The sequence below is a fragment of the Pituophis catenifer genome, unplaced genomic scaffold (assembly GCF_029215685.1).
Source record: "Pituophis catenifer annectens isolate HBS135680 unplaced genomic scaffold, rPitCat1.0.hap2 SCAF_6, whole genome shotgun sequence".
Classification (NCBI taxonomy): Eukaryota; Metazoa; Chordata; class Lepidosauria; order Squamata; family Colubridae; genus Pituophis; species Pituophis catenifer.
Window position 1 is genome coordinate 59,766,755 of NW_027256886.1, and position 17,022 is coordinate 59,783,776.

The window sequence follows — 17,022 nt, forward strand, 5'->3', positions numbered from 1 at the left end:
GAACTTCCTCTTTGGAAAAGCCTATGTCCCTCCCTTCTGTTCTATCTGAAGGGTGCTGCTTAATCCAAGATTGACTACAACTTGCCAGCAGGGTGAAATGGAGTCTGTTACTTGTTTTTTATTGTGTTGCCTTTTTGATACAGCTTGACATTTAGATTTAATAGTCCTCTGTTGTCAAATTGTTCTGGCTAGTCTACAGAAAAAAACTGTCCTTCCTTTACCTGATGTGCATTCAGAGGCACTCAAGAGAATAAGCTAGTTTTGTGGATTTGTTAGTATCATTAGAACGCCAATGGTTTAGATATTAAACAATTGAATATTATCTTCTGGGTAAAATCGATTTGCTTTGATTGTTGTATGGTTTGGACATATTTTGTTCTTTGTTTTTATCATTGCATTATTTTACTGTTCTGTGTGGTTTATCTGTGAACTAAAGTTGCTGGGAGTTGAGTGGTATATAACAATGCATAATAACATAACATCACTTTCCAGACTCACTTTCTTTATGCCACTGATAAATCAATAGATATCTTATTTCATCTATTTTTTTAACATTCTTATTGGCCTTTTTCATTTTTTTGTTCTTTTCTCTTTAGTTATTACTAATTACCAATAAATTATTCCTATCAGTAAAGGAAACAATGCCAAAATAGAAATGCATTTAAAAACAACTCACACTTACAAACTCCTCCATACCAAAGTAGCAATCTAACGCTCCATAAGAGGAGCTGGGTAAGAACATCATTCAGACAAATACAAACTCACTACAGAACTCAGAATACCAGAAAAAGGAAACAAACCACCTATCCATTCCAACAAAATAATAATAATAATAATAATAATAATAATAATAATAATAATAATAATAATAATAATAATAATAATTTTATTTCTATACCGCCCTTCTCCCGAAGGACAGCCAATTTAAAAACACAGGACACAACAATAATTAAAAATTAAAATAATTAAATAGATTTGGCCGATTTAAAACCCCAAAAATTTTAAATACCCCAATTTAAAATTATTATGTTGATAGCCCTGCCTGGCGGAACAACAGGGTCTTCAGTGCGCAGCAAAACACCCGGAGGTCGGAGATCTTACGTATTTCCGGGGGCAGTTCATTCCACAGGGCTGGGGCTCCCACAGAGAAGGCCCTCCCCCTGGGTGTCGCCAGCCGACATAACTTGGCTGATGGCACCCTGAGGAGACCCTCTCTATGGGAACGGACTGGTCGGTGGGAGGCTATTGGTGGCAGAAGACGGTCTCGAAGGTACCCGGGTCCTATGCCATGGAGCGCTTTAAAGGTGGTAACCAACACCTTGAATTGCACCCGGAAGACCACTGGAAGCCAGTGCAGCTCGCGCAGGAGGGGTGTCACGCGGGCACAATTAGTTGCGCCCATAACCACCCGCGCGGCGGCATTCTGGACCAGTTGGAGCCTCCGAGTGCTCTTCAAGGGGAGCCCCATGTAGAGAGCATTACAATAGTCCAGCCGGGAGGTGACAAGGGCATGAGTGACCGTGCGCAAGGCGTCCCGGTCCAGAAAGGGCTGCAAGTGGCGGATCAGGCGAACCTGATAAAAGCCCCCCCCGGCCACGGCCGTCATATGCTCTTCTAAAGACAGCCGTGCGTCCAGGAGGACACCCAGATTGCGAGTCCTCTCTGTGGGGGGCAAAGATTCACCCCCCAATAGTCAGCGATGGCACCTGCTGACTATATCGGGACGCCGGCAGCCACAGCCACTCAGTCTTGGACAGGTTGAGTCTGAGCCTGTTCCTCCCCATCCAGACCCGCACGGCCTCCAGGCAGCGAGACATCACATCAAGGGCATCGTTGGGGAGGTCTGGGGTGGAGATGTACAGCTGAGTATCATCAGCGTACAGATGACACTTCACCCCAAAACCACGGATGATCTCACCCAGCGGATTCACATAAATGTTGAACAGAAGAGGCGAGAGGACCGACCCTTGTGGCACTCCCCATGTGAGATGCCTCGAGGTCGACCTCTGCCCCCCTGCCAACACGAACTGCGAGCGGTCGGAGAGGAAGGAGGAGAACCACCGCAGAATGGTGCCCCCTATTCCTAACCCTCTCAACCACTGCAGCATGATACCATGGTCGATGGTATCAAAAGCCGCTGAGAGATCTAATAGGACTAGGACAGAGGAGCAAGCCCTGTCCCGAGCCCTCCAGAGATCATACACCAACGCGACCAATGCCGTTTCTGTGCTGTGCCCCTGCCTGAAGCCCGACTGGTACGGGTCTAGATAGATAGCTTCATCCAGGTGCCTGGGCAGTTGTCGTGCCACCATACTCTCAACAACCTTCGCCACAAAACGAAGGTTGGAGACCGGACGGTAGTTAGCTAATTCAGCCGGGTCCAGGGAAGGCTTCTTGAGGAGGGGCCTCACCACCACCTCTTTCAAGGCGGCGGGAAAGGCACCCTCACTCAGAGAAGCAGTTATAATCCCCAGCCTCGTGTAACCTCCCGGGAGGCCAGTACCAACCAGGAGGGACACGGGTCCAATAAACATGTGGCGGCACTAATCCTACCCAGAACCCTGTCCACATCCTCGGGAGCCACAGGATCAAACTCCTCCCAGGTAATATTCTCAAGACCTACCCTCGTCTCCTCCCCCGGACTCACCCAGTCGGAGTCCAAGCCTTCCCGAATCCGAGCGACTTTATCGTGCAGGAATTGCACAAAATCCTCAGCTCGACCCTGCAAGGGATCTTCCCGCACTCCCCCCCGAAGAAGGGGGTGGGTCACCCTAAACAGGGCGGCTGGGCGGTTCTCTGCAGATGAGAGTTTGGCGGCCGAGTGCATCCAAGAACCGGGAAAGGGTGAAACATCATCTGGCTGAAGTTCCATAGAATAGTCTATGGATACCTATGCAACTTTATAAAAAAAAAACTGCCTGACCACTCAATCAACTGCAGCACAACCAACATGACATATGGAATGGATAATATTACCATGCATCAAAAATTTCTTGTAAATAACAGATGATTACAACCATACAACATCACCATAGCACCCAACTATTATACACTGCCCAAAGCCCCATTCTGAGGGAGATGGGCTGGTTAGGCCCCATGAGAGCCCTCCCCCCACCTGTATTAACAACTCATCCCCATCTTGGAACTTCCATCTTTTTGAAATGTTATGATGTTTTTTTATAATTTTTTAAAAAAATAATCCTAAATTATTCTTTTTCTAATGCTTAATTTTATTGATTAAATTGTACATCTCCCAGACCCCCTTTCTGAGGGAGATGGGTAGTTAAGAAATATGAAATATAAATAAAGTAAAAAGGAAGCAGACCTGCACACATCCTCTCCAGCAGCCAGATAAGCATAATAAGCATAAACACCAGACAAATAAACTATCTGAAAACACTATTCTAATCAAGGAACTATTAAAGAAAAAAAATCATACCCCACCAAAATTGGCAAGGCAAATTACTGTAAACAAAGAGGGAACTGATTCCACTCTTACTCACATGATGGTACCAGTATTACCTATGGTAGTTGGGTAATGAAATGTCTGCAAACAAGCTCAAAGAGTACCAAGAACTCCATGGGACAGAAAGGTGCTACCAGATAATACCATCATGTGAGTGTGAAAGGAACTTTTTAAATTTTGTGCCTAATTTTTTATTATTTCTTTTTTAAAAAACTTAGTTTTCCAAATGGCAGAGATAAAATATGGAAAGATTTGAGCAATTTCATGGAATCTCAATCTATCAGTGACTATCGGGTTTGTGACTAGAATGGAATATTGCATACATAAGAACATTCCAGTTTCCCTCAACTTCATGCTCTGTTTATGTTGATGATTCCTGAATTTGCTAGTACCTTAAGGAATTGATGTTTCCGGTTCATTACTTCTAAAACTTCAAAACCAAATTCTTATTTTCTTCCTCCTTGAGTGGATTGTACTCCACTGATTTATGGAAGCATTAGCTATTTATTATGGAAGATAGCTTTCTTCCAGAGGGACTATAATGTAAGAATTAATTAGGTTTTCTCTGTCACTTTGTGGAGGAAAGCCCTAGGCAGCAGACAATGGCAAACCACTTCTGAAAAATCTTGACCAAAACTGCAAGAGCTAGTTCAGGCAATTGCCAGGAGTGAACAATTGACTCAAAGGGACAAAAAAAATGCGTTGAGACTACAATTGCAGGAGTATGTCCTGCTTTTCAGTAAGCCTATTGCTGATACGCAGCTCTGCTTCATCTGGTAAAGAAAACTATTTTTTTAAAAAACTGGAATTTCTTAGAAAAAGGGAACAATAACTTGGCTTACTGAATATCTCCTTGTATAACTTCTCAGGTAAAAGTCCCTAGACCTATCAACCACAAGCTGGACACGATACTTCCTCTTCCTTCTAATGTTTCATCTCCTGACTAGGTCCTTTACACTTGATTTCTCTTAGGCTCCTTGCATTCAGAGCATTATTCAATATATTAATTAAAATATTTGAGCTTGGTCATGTGTTAATTACTCTAGGGACTTTGGACTTAAGCTATATAATGTCTTCTATATCCAGGGGTGGGTTCCACTTATCTTTGCTACCAGGAGCGCATGCACACTTGTGCTTGCTTTGCTCACGCGCAACACTTCTGCGCATGTGCAGAAGTTTTTGTGCATGTGCAGAGTGTCCGTGATGACGTCTGGGCGGGTGGGCGGAGCCTTCCGCTGCCATTACTACCAGTTCGGAAGATCTGGACCGAACCGGTAGCAACCCACAACTGTCTATATCAAATATAAATGATGTAGCAGAAATTCCTATAATGTTTAATAAATACATATATTGTTATATTTACGACTCAATCAGTTTTATTTTTGTTTTTTTAAATACCTTGCTTTGTCCTATTTCCATAATATTAAGAATGTAATTTAAGTTTATATTCAGGTAGTCCTCGACCTACAACCGCAATTGAGTGCAAAATTTCTGTTGTCAAGTGAAACATTACGTGAGTTTTGCTCCATTTTGTGACCTTTCTTGGCACAGTTGTTAAGTGAATCATTGCAGTTGATAAAGTCAGTAACCTAGTTGTTAAGTGAATCCATTGACTTTGCTTGTCAGAAGGTCACAAAAGGTGATCACATGATCATGGGGATATACTGCAAAAGTCACAACTTTGAAAAATAGTCGTAAGTCACATTTTTCAGTGTTGTAACTTTGAACGGTCACTGAACAAACATAAGTTTAGGACAATCTGTATTGGGAACATGAACATATACTGTATATAATATATGTAATTTCAGTTCTGAAAAGCAATTACTGAGTGTAGTAAAATGTACAATAGAGCATTCTCAAATTTAGAGAAAGAAAAGCTCCTCTTCTTAGAATAGCATTAAAAGGAAGTATGAACTCTGAAGCATTTTATTGACTGATGTTGAAAAAGAAGCTGACTAATCTTACCCAAGGTTATTAAAGAAGTTCTTGATGATTCTCACTTAATTTCCACTTTACTGAATGCTAAATAAGACATTCAGTAACTAAATACATAGCTAAAAAACATCCCTGTGCATATGTTCCTGCTAATTACAGGCATGTTGCCAAGAAATCCTGATCAGAAAGAAAGAAGAGGGTATATCTTTATTGGCAGAACAAGGAGATTCCAAACTGATGGCACGTAGGGGGGATGGGGACAATGAAGACTAATCCTTCTGCAGAACAATGTAGACTAATTATTATGAGGAACAACTGTATAACTCCCATTCTGACACATGCTAGTTTTTGAATTAGAATCACTCCCAGCTATGTCCCAGTAAAATTATGTGGAACTGTTGATTGTAGTTGGTTTGGGCATTTTTACTTGGACATCTTTCTAAATCCAGTGAGGAAAATGGGAACGCTACACTTCTTCAAGGTATTTGAGTCTGTTTTTCTCTGCAGTCTAAGGTTGAATCTGATTTGAAAATATATTTTATGTGGTTTGAAATATTAGATCAAATTTTATAATGTATTATCTTGGTATTATCATAATTCCATTTTCCTGGGTTTTTGAATGATGAAGGAAATGATATGGACCTTCATCTTAAATTAATTTTTTAAAAATTATCTACAAGTTTTAACTGCAGTATTTGAGCAGTACAAAGACCAAGGAGATCCTTTACAAATATAAACTGATATTTTGGCATTCCCTTCTGAGCCTTATTGCAATATGAATAACTAGAATATGGAGTGATTTATCTTCTCCAGTCTATTGAAATAAACACTTGGCTGAATTCAGTGACAGTTTTATATCTCAGTGGTAGGAAATTTGGTAGATCCAAGGGCATATGATTAATTAAACAGGAAGTGTTGGACACAGCTTTAAGCACCATTCAGACTCCAGTCGCAGCCCTAGGATTGTCTCCTTGCCAATTTGTTAATCTGGTAAGAAACTTGAGTTATCCAGTGGAAAATCTCAAAAAAGCTGCTTTACAAGCATTTGATTTGCATAGAGATGGCAGCCGAAGGAGGTTGGTGAGCAGTAGGTTCAATTGGTTCATTATACCTTTTCCCTCTGGCCACGGGACTCTACTTCTGCTGATCACCGGCTGCCAGCAGTTTGGCAGATTGAATCTCACCAGGCTCAAGGTTGACGCAGCCTTTCATCCTTCCAAGGTCGGTAAAATGAGAACCCAGATTGGGGGGGGGCAATATGCTGACTCTGTAAACCGCTTAGAGAGGGCTGTAAATCACTATGAAGCAGTATATAAGTCTAAATGCTATTGCTATTGCTATTGTTTCTTTAAATGCTAGAGAGAAAAGCTTCATTAGGCAGCTGGGCCTTCCTTTTCTTTTACCTCTGGTTAGGAGCTAATGGCGAGTATTAATTTGTTGCCTCCTACCATGCTATGCCTGCCTTATCTCCATGCTAGCTAGCTTCAGGTAAGGTCAGGGATTGTGGTGGGAGAAGTTAAGGAATCCATGTTAGAAGCGGAGAGAGAAAGGCAAACAGTGGAAAAGAGGTAGACTCTCCTTCCTTGTTTCTGGCTTCTTCAGCTACAGCAGGCACAAACACCATCCTGCCCTCATATTGGCCTCATCTGGAAGGCATAGAAAAAGGACTTGGGAGTGGGCAGAAATTTCTGAGTTTGGTTCTGAGTTCAGTTCTTGGGAGCAGGACAAGAAGTAATGAGTGGAAGATCCTTAAAGAGTGATCCAACCTAGAACTAAGGAGAAATTTCCTGACAGCGAGAACAATTAATCAGTGCAATGGCTTGCCTCCAGAATTTGTGTGTGACTTGGAGTTACATTGTGTTGTTTAAGTGTTCCCTTTATTTTTTTGAGCAGTGTATATTTCTGCTCTTTGATTGATTTTCTCTTTCTGTTCCACTGGGTTATATAGTTTGCACTTTTATTTCAATTCATCTTTTGCTTCTTTTGATTTGAAGTCACACAACATAATTCTTAAATCTGATGGATCCCAATTCAACTGGGTAAATCTAGTTTTGTTTTAGTTAGAGTTGCTTTGTTACTATTCTTGTCTTTTGTATCTTGGCAAGAGATGAAGACTTGAAAATTGTAATTTTGAGAACACCATTCATTTCCTTATGTTGTATTACCTTTAAAACAGGAAGTCTATAAAGGCTAGTATGGGTTGGGAAATTTATGAATGCAAAGTTTGCATACAATTGGTAGATAATATATCTTTTTTCCAAATTTACGCTTAGCATATTTTCAGTGAAATAGCTGAACTGTGGCTGAGAGGTTGAATTATAAATCTCACAAAATCCCTACTCTACAAACATTTTTATGGGTATTTTTTCAATGCTGTTCAAAAAATGGTCAGAGGTATTTTATCTCAACATTTTCATTGAGCAAGATATTCTTTGTTGTTAGTAAAATCCTTATTAAACAATGTCAATTTTAACACAGATTTCTTTGTAGTATATAATTTACAATGGCTTGTGTAATTTGGCATAATGAGGAAAATCACAGAGTAAAGAAATTCACCACAGTAAACATCATTTAAGAAAGTTTATCCCCCCCAAACTGTGAAATTAGTGATTACGGACAAAATTACAGCCAAAATAAGACCTCTGCGAGGCAAGAGGGTTATCATCAGCATGCTCAGGAAAAACTTGACAATGCACTAAAACTTTTTTTCAACTTCATATTTAAGCTAAATTCTTCTAATAAGCATTATTTGTGGGATTGCTTAGGACAAAGATAAATAGAGGTTAAAACAATTCATTTTCTTCTGAACTTAAATATTTAGGTTGGGTTAAAAGTCCTGACATACTTTGGCACGAAGAGTATCTTCTGAGGATTACTGTATTTTGAAAACATGTTAATGTTGGTCAAATATGTGTTAGTATATACTGTTTTTTATTCCTTTTGCCATAGCTCATTTTTTGCTTTCTTCTTCTTGAGTTGCTGTTAATATCATGAGGGATTATTCACAATATTGAACCTGTTAAATGTTATACTACGGCAGTGGTGGGTTTCAAAATTTTTTACTACCGGTTCTGTGGGTGTGGCTTGGTGGGCCTGGTTTGGTGGGCCTGGCAGGGGAAGGATACCGTAAAATCTCCATTCCTTCCCCAATCCAGGGGAAGGTTACTGCAAAATCCCCATTTCCTTCCAATCAGCTGGGACTTGGGAGGCAAAGAATAGATGGGTGTGGGGCCAGTCAGAATTTTTACTACCGGTTCTTCGAACTAATCAAAATTTCTGCTACCGGTTCTCCAGAACTGGTCAGAACCTGCTGAAACCCACCTCTGTATTACGGTCTAGTTTTATGCCATATCTACTTTTGTTATCCTTTGTAGCAAAACCATGTATACCATACCATGATGTACCATACCATGATTTAGTATGATACTAGAAAGGAATATGTTCCCCCTTTTTTTTAATAATTTGCAGTTTGAGGTTAACTGATTATTTATAATTTTGATAAAATTGATATTTTATGGGCACTTGATTGAATGCTTGGCTCTTTATTTCAATCATTCAGAAACATGGCATAGGGAATTATTGTTGTGTTCCCTTTACACTCTAGTTCTTCACATTTCCTCAACTTCCTCAGCTTCGGCCTGCAATAAATAAAAACATATATTACATTGGATTGTTCAGATTTTACATGCATTCCAATAAAAGCAGTGGCAGAGTGACATCTGCCGTTGTACAGGTAATCCTTGATTTACAGCAGTTCATTTAGTGACTTAGTAAAGTTACAATGATGCAGAAAAAAGTGACTTCTGACCATTTTTCAGACGATTGGCAACTGACTCATATTTATGATGGTTGCAGTGTCCTGGGGTCATGCGATCTCATTTTGCAACCTTCTGACAAGCAAAGTCAATGGGGAATCCAGATTCACTTACTAATTTAACTGCAGTGATTCACATAACAACCATGGCAAGAAAGGTTGTAAAATGTGATAGAATTTACTTAACAACTGTCTCACTTAGCAACAGGAATTTTGGGCCCAATTGTGGTCATAAGTCAAGGACTACCTACATATACAATACACATAAGTACCAATGAGAAAAAAAGCTTCAAAATATTTCTGTGCTTTAACTTGTTTCTTTAAAATATTTAAAATAATCTTCATCATAATAAATTTTCTTTATATCTGGTAGCGACAGAAAAATATTACTTACAAAACGCTGTATAAGTCATATGCTTCTGCTTTGCTAATTATTTGTTATCAATGGGTGATTTAGCACCATCTCATGTTTCTGTTTTTAATTTTTAGATCCTCCAAGAGAAAATGGTCAGCCATCGCATTTACTGACTTCAGTGCTGATCCTGATTTTAGTGTTCATAATTTTAATTATTTTAGCTGGCTATTTCTTTAGGTATGTATGAATCAGACTCTTGATGTGAAACTAGTTGTTTCTTGTTATTACCATGTGATCTCATAAGGAAATGAAAGTTGCATAGCCGCAGCTGTGCTGTCTGTAGTTTCCCACATTAATCAGTGTAGTGGATGGAGGATGTTACACACCGTTTCTGTGCATCAGCTACAATATAACATTTATAACTGGAAAAAACAATGATTAGAAGAACCTTCTCCAGAGTTACTTGGTTTGTGAGCCATAATATAGAATATTTTTTGTAATTTATTTAGTCTCATGAGACCTATACTGTGGCCTTCTAAATGGTTCTTATATTTATTAAGGTTCCGAAGACACAGAAAAGCGGTTGTAAATTCCACTGATAAAAAAATGCCAAATGGAATCTTAGAAGAGCAAGGTAATTATTTCTTTATTTAATCGTATATAAAGATATACTTTTTTTAAAACAATGTAATGTTGAAAAGGGAAGCAAATAGATTTCACAGGGTTGGTTATTCAGTTGTTAATGTATCTGAGAACTGTTACTCTTTAGAGAAGATTTGTTCACCTATTATGTTCACTTATTTTTTTTCACATATTAACATTTACATTTACATTACAATTTGGTTCAGAAAGATCTTTTTTAAAACATTGCATTGTATCAAGTTATAATTTCAGGAATTCCATTTAAATATGTGTTAGATGTAAAACTAATTTTATATATAAATTTTCATGGAATCAATTTTGAACTGCATGCATAATTATTTTAAATAAGGAACTAAATGACAAACATGACAAACAGAACTGTAAAAAATATGAATTAACATGTAAAGGAGGAAGGTCAAAAGAAATTTGAGTTTCTGTACATGCTGAACACCCAAATAACTTCCTAATGTAACAAATACAGTACAATAACACATACATTTCTTGCATTAACAGTTTCAGTACTTTAAGACACTCCTTTTGTAAATCCAGAATAAGAAAGCTTTCTAAATCATTCTTCTGATTTATTAGTATGTGCTCCTTAGTTATTGAGACATTAACTGGTTTTAGATGTAAATCCATTACATCATTCTTGCAGTCAGAATTCATTTTTCAGAAAAATGGATTTGATAGGACTGTAAAGCTAGTAATTCTTGTGAAGTTTTCCATTTATGTTAGCATTTATGTTAACAGATGTGGCCTTAATTTTAAGTTTTTATTTTAAATGAGAAATGGAAGTAAAAGTATGTTGCTTTTTGGCTGTGCATATAGTACAGCCAGCTGGATTATTGCAATGCATTCTATGTAGGGCTACCCTTGAAAAATATCGGAAGCTTTAACTGCTACAGAATGAAGCCGCGTGAGCCATATTGGGTACCCAATGAAGGGCAAACATAACATCCTTGCTCCATGAATTGCACTGGGTGCCAGTTTGCTTCCAGGTACAGTTCAAGTTGTTGATCATCACCTGGCATAGGCGCCAGGCTACCTATAGAATTTACTTCACCCCATCAAATCAGTCCATCCCACTCAATAAAACATGGAGGGTACTGCAGATCTATCAGTCAAAGGATTTTGGCTAGTTGGATCTGGGAAGAGAGCCTTTCTGGTATTACCGCTGCATTATGAACATCGGCCCCCAGAGGTGAGGCAATGCCCCACTCTCCTGGCCTTCTGCAAAGGAGTCAAAACTTGGCTCTATGGCTTTGCCAGGGATGGGGCACAGAAAACCATGCGCCTGTGTGGCAGGCCAGCCAGACCCATGAGGTTCCCCCCTGCCTGTATTAACTAATGGAGTGGCCATCTTGGAATTTATAATGTTGTAATCTTATAATTAAAAATAATATTAAATTAATTTTAACACTTTAATGTTAATTTTATACATTGCCTATATGTTGATTATACTGGACACAATACAGAGCCCCCTCTGAGAGAGGTAGGTGGTTTAGAAATATGAAATATAAATACATAAATGCATACTGTGTGCTTTCATTTCCTTTTCACAGAACAGCAGAGGGTGATGCTTCTCAGACAGTCTCCTTCTGGACCAAAGAAGTATTTTCCTATTCCAGTAGAGTTCTTGGAAGAAGAAATCCGGATAAGAGCAGCTGATGATGGGAAGTTGTTTCGGGAAGAGTTTAATGTAAGTTGCCCTTATTTTGTTACTTCATTTTGGTTTTCTTAAATGAAAGATTGCAAATAAAATGAACAAAATTTTAAGTGAACAATAAAAATTGCTTTTGTATTTATCACTTTCATGTTTTCGGATTGTTCAGATATTGTATGCTCCTATGCTGTGTAAACTCTTATTATATCTATTATTAACAAAATCAGAGTTTAAAGGCGTCTCTACCTTTTTTTGGAAATGAGATTTCCAATCTTATATCTTGCTGCTGTTCAGCTAAGTCAACAGTGTCAAACTTGTGTTGTCATGGTGGAATTACGTGATGTATCGGGACTTTTTTCACCTTCGCTAAACCGGGCATGGGCATGGCCAGCACATGACGCATCCGGCCCATGGGCCACGAGTTTGACAGCCCTGAGCTAAGTGGCAAATTTGTTGACATTTTTCTAGATGTTTTACATTATCATGAGTAATAATCTATATTAATACTATCTGTAATAATATATGATGCCTGACTCCCAGCAATTCTTACATCTTACAGAATCCTTAAGTTTTAGCCGTGGGAATTAGGGTTATGTGAACTTCATAACGATTCCAAAATATTTAAAACCAGGTGACAATGGAAAGATTCATATACTAAAATAATAATGAAACATGACTGCTTCTTTCTTAATGTGTTATTTGGACCCAAACATTCTGGTTTTAAAACCATGGTTTTAAACCTAACCTTTGTGGTTTATTTCAATAAAACATGGATGTTTTATTGAGCCACGGTGACAAAGTGGTTAGAACTGCAGGCTACTTTGCTGATCACCGGCTGCCAGTAGTTTGGCAGATCGAATCTCACCAGGTTTAAGGTTGACTTAGCCTTCCATCCTTCTGAGGTTGGCAAAATGAGGACCCAAATTGTTAGGGGCAATATGGTGACTCTGTAAACCGCTTAGAGAGGGCTGTAAAAGCACTGTGAAGCCGTATATAAGTCTAAGTGCTATGGCTATGTTAGCTCATCATGTGACGTTAGTCTCTCCTTCATGTTGCTTCTTTCATACTTATAGATCCTTCTTCTTTCCAGAATTATAAACCCTGCCTTTTAAAAGCCATCCAGTTTTTAAAGCTGTGGCAGAACATTTGATAAGTGCCTCTCACCAGCCCTAGCTAGAGAGGCCAAGCAATTGTAGGAATTGTGATTTTTTACCTTCTTATAGGATTTTTTTTTAAAGAAAAAAATGGATAGTAAGAACGAAGAGAGATAATCATAACAGGTATCCCATTTCAATTTCCCTCTCATTGAGGCTGGAAATAGTGATGTTGAAGACCCACAAATCTCAAGGGCACCAAGTTAAGAAGGATTGCTTTAAAACTAAATATAGTGTCTCACTTTAGAGTTCAGAATATATTTTTTGCTTCCTGCTGCATTGTGGTTGCATGGGTTGTTGGGCTGGCGAATAGTTGATAGATAATCTCTCCCTAGCTTCTGAAAGCCAGATGCATTAAAATGAACTTACCTTCAGTTCTGGTTGGGTTTCAGCAGTTCTCTGATGTAGCTATGATGATCACATGTTTACATTCATTTTAAGTTTAAGTGAAAAAGTTGCCACTTAAACTCCCAGGAGTGGAATCATGCCCTTTAGAGTGTAGCTTTGTAATTGGCAGACTGTATGTCAGCCATTATGATTACGTATTTAAAACTTGCCTTTTCAAGTCTGAAATAATGTGGGTATATTGAGTTGTGTGGTTAAATATGTTAGGAAAAGACAACAATACGAATCTCCAATGAAAATGGTCATGCTTAAAGCGGGTATAAAAGTTGATTTTATGCTTGTTCTGTGTTTGTTTCTCAAGCGGCTTTCTGGAGAAATACTGAAATAGAAACAAGTCTTTTAAAAAAAACTCCCTTGCCCCACATAACAAAGGGAAGTTCAGTTTTCCAGTTTTACACAATTTGTCTGATTATGCAAAGAAGATGAAAATAGTCAAAGGGCAAAATAATTTTTTAAAAAGCTTCCATAAAAGCTCACTTCTTTCTTTTATTTTTGCCAAATATATTGAAGTGAAATTAAAAAAAACCAGAGTATCAAAAATAATATATATAGTATATTTAGTTTATAGTATTCATGGTCAGTTTTCAGTTACTTATGTTCCTGTTTTGTTTGTTTGTGTGTGTGTGTGAGAGAGAGAGAGGGGTCGGGTGGGGTGGGGAGGTGGGAGAGTGATGTTCTGTTTGAAGAAAAAAGTTACAAAGCCAAAGCAAGCGTACATATTGAAGCAACAAATATGACACATTTATGTTGTGGCAACAGAATGTAACCTACACAAGAGACTTCCTTATTAGCTAGTAAACACTTGTTTAACCTGGTTTTTGCTAGTTTTCAAAGAAAAATCTTCAGAGTGCACATCTGATTTAAACTCAGTAATGATTAAGACCATAATGTATTTATTTATGTATCAATCAAACTCTTAACTGTCCATCTTCCTCACAGAGGGGATCTATATGTATAAGTTATAAGCTTTGCTCCCCTTATTATTTTCTTAGGGTTTTCAAGCATCCATATACACCCACTTTTGTTACTTGTCAAAAGGCTGATCTTCCTTCATATTGCAAATAGCATATGATCAGTAGAGACAGCTTCTGATCAGTTTAGCAGTAATGCCAACGGGTTAAAGTAGATTAATGTAAGTCTCCATCCAAATAACAATAGCACTTAGACTTATATACAGTTTCATAGTGTTTTACAGCCCTCTCTAAGCGGTTTACAGAGTCAACATATTGCCCCCAACAATTTGAGCCCTCGTTTTACCCCCCTCAGAAGGATAGAAGGCTGAGTCAATCTTGAGCCGCTCAGAATCGAACTCCTGGAGTGAGCAGTGAGTTAGCCTGCAGTACTAAACCTACTGTAACTTCTTTTAAAATCAGTTGTAGAAATACAACATTTATTTGTAAATTAAAATGTACTAGTTGTAGAAATACAACATAAATTCTGCCCTTTCTAATTTGGAAATATGCAATTCAAAAGGTATATTCTCTCCCTGTGAGATATATATATAATAATAGAGTAAGTAGTTGTGAGGTGCAATTTATTCCATTCAACAACCAAGAAGTATTTATAGAACTTGATCCTCATCTGCAGTTTATCCTAAGCTCTCGCTGAGCGAAATAGCTGTAATTTATAATTAGATGTCTCAGATTTAAAGTTAACACTCTCTTGCTGCAGCTTCAAGATGTGCAAAATGTGTAAGGTCAGCTGACTTATTGTGGGTGTCATTAGAGTTGCATTTGGGAAGGGACGGGCATGTTAATTCATCCTACCACCACTATCCAGCTTCAGATCAGCTATTTTTTTCTCTCAGAATTTGCTGCTTTCATTAACATTTTCTTTCTGAGTCCCTTTCATAATCATCCATACCTCCTCCTATTTTTTTTTTTATCAGTTTCTCTCCAGGCTTCAACAGAAAGACAGCAGAGCTCCATTATTTTATCTCATGAAGAAAAAGAATCTGTGAAATATCTCTCTCTCTCTCTCTCTCTCTCTCTCTCTCTCTCTCTCTCCTCCCCCCTCCCTCCCTTCCTTCCTCCCTCCCCCTTTCTCTCTTTCTGTCTCTCTCCCCCCTAGTTATACTGAGTGGTCTGTGTGTTTGCTCAGATCTGGATATAGGGATTGACCAGGACTATATTAGATGCAAATTAAAACTGAAATTATACACAGTAGTTTTCTGACAGAATTGCCTTTGTTGTTTATTAGTTTCAAGTCTTCAAGTTATCAGTTTTAGTTCTCTCACTTTATAAGACCTAACCAGATGCAGAATCTTGGAAATATCTTTTTCTTCTTTTGAGGGATATTTCTGCTTTGGTATCTTTCTGTGTGATTTTGAATTAATTGAATTAATGTTGAATTTTTGAAAATGAACTGAACTAATTCTCAGAGGGGGTCTGTGCTGAGGAGCAGACAAATAACCCTCCAAAGAAAGCCAGTCAGAATTGAGAAATCAGCCCTCCCTCGTTCTGGTTTCAGTGTTATGATTGGTTGATGTTTTTCCTGTTGCCTGGTGGTGACATGGATTGGCAGTAAATCAAAAGATAAAGCCAGTTCTCTTGTCTATGAAGTCTGGATTGGCTTCATTCAGGACAACACCAGTCAGCAGTGATTTGGAACTAAAGGCAAGATAAAGATTGCAGTGGCTACAGACTGCATGGATCATGGGTAGCTCTTTAACATAGTAGTGGGAAAAGCCAGTTTGTGTAGTGGTTAAGGCATAACACTAGAAACTGTGAAAGTGTGAGTTCTAGTCCCACCTTAGACACAAAGCCATCTGGGTGACCTTGGGCGGGTCACTTCCTCCTAGCCCTAGAAAGCAATCAATGACAAACTGTTTCTGAAAAACCTTGTCAAAAAAACTACAGGGACTTGTCCATATGATTGTATAGGGAAAAATATATAAACTGGGAAATTTTATCATTCCACCTTATACTGTATAGATCTGATCCCTCAAGTGTCCAATCTTGTTCTGGGCATCACACTTTTAATATTTCCAAAAACATGAACAGAGAAGACCAGTGATGTTTATCAGAGAATAAGATGCTAAGTCCTTTGAAAAATGGTCTGAAAATGGAGCCACTATCCACAAATGATGGATTCCCTTCACTAGATGTGCTCAAGATGGGGTTAGACTGTCATCTGTAAATTTATATTCAGCACTGTTTGCAACTTCCATTTATATACGTGATGCTGTACCTCTTTTGCACCTGCATCAACACCAAACATACAGTATGTGTAAAGGCATAAGGCTTCAATTGTGTGATTCCTATTTTTTTGACTTTACTGAGTGTGCAATTAAGGTGCATTGTGGAAAAACCAAAGCTTTGCACAGCCTTACTAATTTCCACTTTTATCAGAGTCACACAGACACGATTGGCTCATTCTCTTGTGCATTTGTAATTTCTTATTTTCAATGCATGCCATTAAGAAGTTGAATTCTATAGTTATTACTGTTAACTCTGCTTTCAGTTATATTTTATATTTACCAATATGAATACTTACAAGCCTAAGCAAGAAGGTTATTTAACAATTTTAAGTAAAAATAGACAGCTCTTATTCAGGATAGATTTATGATATCCATAATACATAAGTCAT

General features: G+C 38.3%; 1 protein-coding gene across 1 annotated transcript in view; it reads left to right on the plus strand.

The window, feature by feature from the left end:
- PTPRE (protein tyrosine phosphatase receptor type E) overlaps positions 1–17,022 on the plus strand; it is a 115,610-nt gene that overhangs the window by 70,190 nt on the left and 28,398 nt on the right. Inside the window, 3 exon segments of the mRNA XM_070946447.1 lie at positions 9,705–9,807; positions 10,131–10,204; positions 11,775–11,911. Of these exon segments, the coding sequence (XP_070802548.1) occupies positions 9,705–9,807; positions 10,131–10,204; positions 11,775–11,911 (314 nt within the window).